Below are 6,715 nucleotides of genomic sequence, written 5' to 3' on the forward strand. Positions count from 1 at the left end.
CTTCTAGGCTCTCTATCAGATGCGTGACACATATTTTCCGCGATAGATCGACCTATGGTTTGAGCAAACGCTGCCAAGTCACCTATGTGAGGAGGCAGGGCCGGTGGAGGTACTCTTGGAATCATATGTGGGAGAGGGACGGGTAACGGTCTTGGCATATGTGTGGATGATGCAGGATATGGAACATAACCGGGCATAGGTCCACTCGGATAAGAGCTAGGGAGCGGCACTCGAGGAGAATAAGAAAGTGGTACTATTGGAGGTGTGGGGGCCATGTGTGCATAAGGGGCTAGAGGCACATACGGTCGAGGCCCCATATTAGGTACTATGACACTAGGTAGTGGCACTGCGCTAACCGTAGATGTCATCGGTACATTCTCTGTCAGGCTTATCCCTGGAGTGAGCACTGTGTTTTCCTTGATAGAGGGTTGAGCCAAGTTAGGGAAGCTAAAGTTTTCGCTCGGAGGCTCAGATTGCATAGAGACCCCAGGTGAAATGACGTAAGATGGGTCCATGGGGCTCATTAGAGGAGTCTCCATTTGTGATAGAGTAGGCTGTTGAGCCTTGCTCGTATCCAGAAATCTCATGGGGCCAGTTGAGAGTATATTTACCCCTCGGTTTTGCCTTTCTGATTGAATGATGCCATGGATAACATTACAGATCATTTTCTGTTGATCTTCGATGCTCGTGGCACTAGAGGTGGATTGTACAATCTCTATCCATCCTACATGGTAGGCGTGGCCAGAGTGTAGATCCGTCAACACCTCAGTGTGGAGGTCGTATGTCCAATGATCATTAATGAACAATCCTTCTAGAGTCGACGTGTTAACGGTTTCTTGTGAGGTAGAAGCAATGTTGCTCCCCGTGGTTTTACTTGTCACCAACGGTACTCTAGAGGGAACTTTTGAAGGAGGCAGCTCAACAGGGCCTTCTTGGTAAGAAGTTGGCAGGATATCCACATGGACACTCTTTGGGGGTGTGGGGTCCACGTGCGATGTGAAAGGAGAGTCCACTTCCCCACCCCCGTGCTTCATTTGCATCAGGTTCCGAGCGAGTAGCTCTACCTAATGTTTCCATGAAACGGCTAAACATACTAGTACTAGGCTGTGGAGCTTCGGGAGGTGCATGGCCTTCTCTCTCAGTGTTTTGGGTAGGGTATGCTTCCATGATTTCTGAGTCGGAGGAGGAATCACTAGCGGCTATTTTAGGGTCTTGGGTGGTGCTACCTTGTGTCCCCGCTGAGGGTCTAGAGCCTATCGTGGATGGGTAATGGGTGTCCGTATGAACAGAGGTACCCTCAATATGCTCGTGTTCTAGCACCCGCCCAGAGCGTAAGTTCATATGACTTGATCCCCTAGAAGTGTCAGTGAGTGCCCGTGAAGGCTGCTCACCTAGTATTTTTGGGTGTTTTGCAACCCAAGTCTTTCCTTAATTTGACTTTTTGGTCCTTTTTTTTCTGACCCGGCTATAGAATAGAGTGTATGATAGCTCAAAACGAGCGTCTCGGTCAGAGGGTCGTGCCGTGCTTTACAGCCCTCCGTTTGGTCACTCTATGCCCTCGGAATCCCTAAAACTGTCAATTTCCAGTAGGGAACTAGGCCCAAACTAGAAAGTCTAAGGGTGCAAGTGGGAAGAGAAAGGAGGAGAGTGGAGGACTTGTCCCACATGCTCTCATTCTCTCTTGAGGGAGTAGGGTATATATATAAGAGTGAGTCTAGTATATATCATAAGTCTGAGGACTGAGGCTTGGGCTTGGGCTTGGGCTTGGGCAAACGATCCCGATCTATCTTTTATACAAACCAACCCGTCCGTTTTAAGAGTCACGTTTTTTATTTTCGAAAAATTTAACCGCCCGCTCACTCGCGTTTTTATTTTCTGATTTTTTTAACACTTTTTTTTTCAAAAAAATTATTATTATTTTTTTAAAATAATGCAGAAAACGCAGAAATTGAAAAAACGCAAGAATTGCAGAAACTTGAAAAAGCACAGAAAAACGCAAGAATTGCAGAAATTGAAAAAACGCAAGAATTGCAGAAAATTGAAAAAGCACAGAAAAACGCAAGAATTGCAGAAATTGAAAAAATGCAAGAAATTGCAGAAAATTGGAACTTGACAGAAAATTAAACGCAGAAACTGCAGAAATTGAAACTTGACAGAACCAGAAAATGCAAAAAATGCAGAAAATGCAAAAACGCAAGAAATGCTAACTGTGCAGTGCAAACCAGAAAATGTAGAAAACGCAAAAAACAGAAATCTCCACACAACTACACACACTCATTCCCTGCCTTTCCTATGATAGAAATTGCACCACAAGAAAGCGTAAAGTGCTAACCGAGCTTAGTGTAGGGCATATCCCCGGCAACGGCGCCAAAAATGTGCGCTCCTTGCCGCACTGTCGAAGCAAGGGACTTGCCAATACACCGTGTGCGAGCCACAAACGGCTCCAAGCACACAACAAGCCTAAACTAGCAAGCTCAAGAGAACAAAGGGTGTGTCACTCACCGCTCTACGCTCGCCTTTGTGGTGGATTCCTCGCCGCGATGAAGAAGAAGCTGCAGTCGTGCCGCGCTCAACCGCTTCGCCGCCGTCGTGCCTTCGTAATGCTCGATCGCACACACACTCTCCCTCTCTCTCTCTCTCTCACACACACACACACACACACAAGGAGGTGAAGAAGAAGAACATGGAGATGGAGCAAGAGCACTCTTCTATTGCACAAATGAGAGAATGAGTAAAAATTAGGTTTAGTTGGCTTTTATAGGAGCTCACCCCATTCACACTTGGGCGCCCATGCTTAACCAAATAACCCCTTGAATGTCCCAGTTAGAGTGCGCCTCTCATCGGCGATCACTCTTACCCTTTTCCTATTGGTCCGACAAGCCCGGTACCTGACTCTACCAAATACATAATACGCGTCTGTCGTAGGTGATAGGGTGTCCGTGAGCCGTGAGGGTTAACACTCTTTCAAAGTTTCACGACCAGCATAGGTGGCTGGGGCCACATATATACCTGCAACCTGCACTTGTACTTTGTTGCTTGCGAGCTGATTTGCTTCTTGGTTCTGCTCTCTTCTAATATGCTTGAACTGAACCTCCTCAAAAAATTTCAGCAACTTTTTGATAGCATAGAACCAATGCTTTAATGAATCCCGCTTTACCTGCCATTGGCCCAATAACTGCTTGATGACTAACAGCGCATCACCTTTCACCACCAACCTCGATATACCAAATTCGACACACTGTTTCAAACCTAAATGGAGGGTAAGATACTCCGCCTCATTATTGGTATGCACATCCTCCAACTCGTAGGCTTTTGAAAAGATCACCCTGTTGCGTGGATCTCGTATCACCACACCTCCACCTACTTTTTGTATTACCCTTCTATATGCTCCATCAAACCACATAGTAAAAGCTTCTACTAAGTCAGACTCCTCCTTGGTTTCATCCCGCACCACCCTGGGATAGATTGGCAAATCAACCGCCTTGCTGACTAGAATATCTGCCAGGTGAGATCGACTTGTATGGTCAACTTTGAATTCAAATTCAAACTCTTGTAGCTCTATCACCCATTTCATGATCCGTTTCCCTGGTTTCAAGTGTAACACTACTTCTGGCAATAAATTATTGGCCATTAGCACAAAAGACTTTCGCACGATGAGATACACCTTGAACTTCCTGCAAGCAAAAACTAAGGCCATCACCCACTGTTCGGCTTCAGTGTAGGTTGCCTCCCTAGGACTTATCACCCTGCATTCAAAATATGAAGGGTTTCAATCAATTGGGATAAAAAATGAGAGTGGTGTCCCTTTGATGGTCTTTTTCTCGATTTGTAGCTGAGCAACTAAGAATTGGACATATCTTGAGATTTTTAAATCCAAATCACAAAACACTAAGTGGACTAGTTAGAGAAAATCAGTATTTAGCAATTGTAAAAATTGGAGATTCATCTGTGGTGGAACATGGATCATGATCCATGTAGCCCTGAGACATAACTGGGCATAACAGACTTTAGTAGATATACATTGAATTCATTTGGTTAAAACCAAAGTTTGGGACCAAATTAAGCTGAAAAAGACACTCAAATCATGGAAATTGTGAAAAATTACTAAAAGTTGACTTATTTGACCAAAATTTGGGGATTTCAAATTTTTCTTACCCAAATCCAAAAATATTTTGAAAATAACCTCTAAATAGTAGAGATAACAAGCTGACAAAGTTCCATGTCAAAAGGAGGTGGAACATGGATCACGATCCATGCATCTCATCATAAATTTTTGTTGGAAATTGAATAGTGAGTAGCTAAGATATATAGAAACACATTTCGCAAAGACACCGTTTCAAAAAGATTTGAAAAACATGACCAAAAGGGCCTAAAATAGAAGATAGCCAAAATCCGTTGAAACAGACGTAGGACTTCACTTTTGGCTGACCATGTTAACCGTCGACAAGTTAGGAAATTGAGTCAATACTAGGAGAATAGGAGGCTTAGGGATTGCCTAAAGCTCTCTATCGCTTGGTGTTGACCTTGGGGTTAAAGACATTACAAGAGGCAGTTGAGTCGATACTATGCAAATAGGAGGCTTGGGGATTGCCTAAAGCTCCCTATCACTTGGTGTTGACCTTGGTGTCGAAGACATGACATGCGATATTAAAGTCAACACCGGGCAAATATGAGGCCTAGGGGCTATCCAATGCCCCCTATTTCTTGGTACTGACCTTGGCAAATGGGCGTCGGCCCAGTAAACATCCACGAACATTACATTGTGTTGAGTCAGGGACCGGGGTTTTCGGTCCAATAAGAAAAGGGTAAGAGTGATTGCCAATGAGAGGTGCACTCTAACTAGAACATTCAAAGGTTAGTTGGCTAAGCATGGGTGCCCGAGTGTGAATAGGCGAGCTGATATAAAAGTCACCTAAACCTAAAAATCACTCATTGTCTCATTTGTGCAATGCAAGAAGAGTGCCCTTGCTCCATCTCTTTCTCCATCTCCTTTGTGTACTAGTGTGTGTGTGTGTGTGTGTGCTTGAGAGAGAGAGAGAGAGAGAGAGAGAGAGAGAGAGAGAGAAAGAGAGAGACTGTGTGTGATTGAGCATTGCAGTGGTACGACGGCAGCGAGGTGGTTGAGCGGGATGCAGTGGCAGCTCCCTCTTCTTCGGACGAGGAATCCTCCATGACAACAAGCATAGAGCGGCGAGTGACACACCATTTTCAACTTTGATCTTACTAGTTTAGGCTAACTGCGTGCTTGGAGCCATCTGTGGCTCGCACATAGTGTTAGGCAAGTCCCTTGCTTTGATACGTGCAACAAAAGCCCACATTTTTGGCGTCATTGCCGGGGAAATTCCATACACTAAGCTCAAATAGCACTCTATGCTGCTTTGTGGTGCATTATGAAATGTAGAAAAGGTAGAGAAAGAAGGTGTGTGGTTTATTGAGAAGGATTTGTGACCTTTGTGTTTGCTGCAGTGTACTGTTTTTGTTAATAAGGTGTTAGCTTTAAGGTATTAGATCTATAATGTTAGTTCTGTAAGGTACAATAAGTAGATCTGTTAGTTGATTAGTTGATGTAGTATTGTGTTAGTGTGTAACAGTAGCTCTGTTAGTTGCAAGTAGGTAGGTTAGGTGTGTGTGTGCTCGCGCGCGCGGCGCGGCCGGGAGACCTTATCCCAAAAAAATTAAAAATAAAAAAAGTAAAAAAAATTAAAGGTAGGACCGGGATCGGGAACATTCCCTAGGCCCAAGCCCAAGCCCACGCTCAGGCTCAGGCCTCAGTCACCCTGTTACGGCATAAACCACACAGTGCAGTCCTACGGTCCTGCGGAGGTTTGGACATTGCGGACTAGCAGTCATGCGGCTTTGGGACAGTTCTTCATACGATATTATGGGACAGGACGGGGTTTTGCACCATTCTCGATCTGCACTGGAGCAGCGGTTGTATATGGGGGGGCATACCAGTCTTTGGGGATATCTCTAATATTCATGTTATCAATATATCTTCCTTCTTGTACTCTGTGTTCGGTTGCATATCAATGAAGAAGACGGTGTTCTATTTTTGTAACTTGTCTTCTGTTCTGCCTTCTTGTGTTTTGATATTCATATAATGTAAAGCAGTGTGAGGGTATTCATTCCCTAATGCTTATTGCTCCTCTGCGGGCAATAGACATTACATCTGGCTACCATGATGTGCAATGGGAGACCTGTGGTGAACATGCATGCGCACTAGGTCGTAGGGTCCTCCTGACACTGTGGTTCCAATTGTGGGGAGACATCGGAGGAGAGGAGGTTCATATGAATTTGTTTTTTCTACACCGCAGGCTGAGGAACATGTATCTCCATCACCAAGTCCAGTGTGTGGTAGGCGTATTCGGCGTGCGCGGCGTACTCCACATAGTCAGTCATGTCCTCTTGCCGTGCGTTCACCCACTCATGTTGCTCCACCACCGTCTCCGGTAAGCAGTCCTGGGGTTTCACCGCCATTGTCCCCACCTCCTAGTGTTTGTCAGCTTTTTCCGGGAGGGGGTGCAGTTGGGCAAGGGACGATGGCACAACCTCAAATTAAGTATAACCATTTTTGAGGTCTTTCAAAGGAAGACCCTGATGCACATTTGCGACAGTTTAATAAAGTGTATGGATTGAATCATCACGGGTGGTGATTCCTCTTCATCAACAATCAGCATTTGAATCTACACTTTCAGGGAAAGCTTTCAAATGGTTG

At 44.9% G+C, this 6,715-nt stretch overlaps 1 protein-coding gene across 1 annotated transcript; it reads right to left on the reverse strand.

Annotated features, from left to right (window-relative positions):
- Positions 1–2,953: 2,953 nt before the first annotated feature.
- On the reverse strand, positions 2,954–6,477 carry LOC147462324 (uncharacterized). Its single transcript, XM_086483345.1, has 2 exons — positions 6,383–6,477; positions 2,954–3,746 (listed from the first exon to the last, which is right to left on the reverse strand). The coding sequence occupies exons 1-2, from the start codon at positions 6,475–6,477 to the stop codon at positions 2,954–2,956; spliced, it is 888 nt and encodes a 295-aa protein (XP_086339471.1).
- Between the last annotated feature and the right edge of the window lie 238 nt (positions 6,478–6,715).

The sequence above is a fragment of the Adiantum capillus-veneris genome, chromosome 2 (genome assembly GCF_014529385.1).
Source record: "Adiantum capillus-veneris isolate H3 chromosome 2, ASM1452938v2, whole genome shotgun sequence".
NCBI classification, from domain to species: domain Eukaryota; kingdom Viridiplantae; phylum Streptophyta; class Polypodiopsida; order Polypodiales; family Pteridaceae; genus Adiantum; species Adiantum capillus-veneris.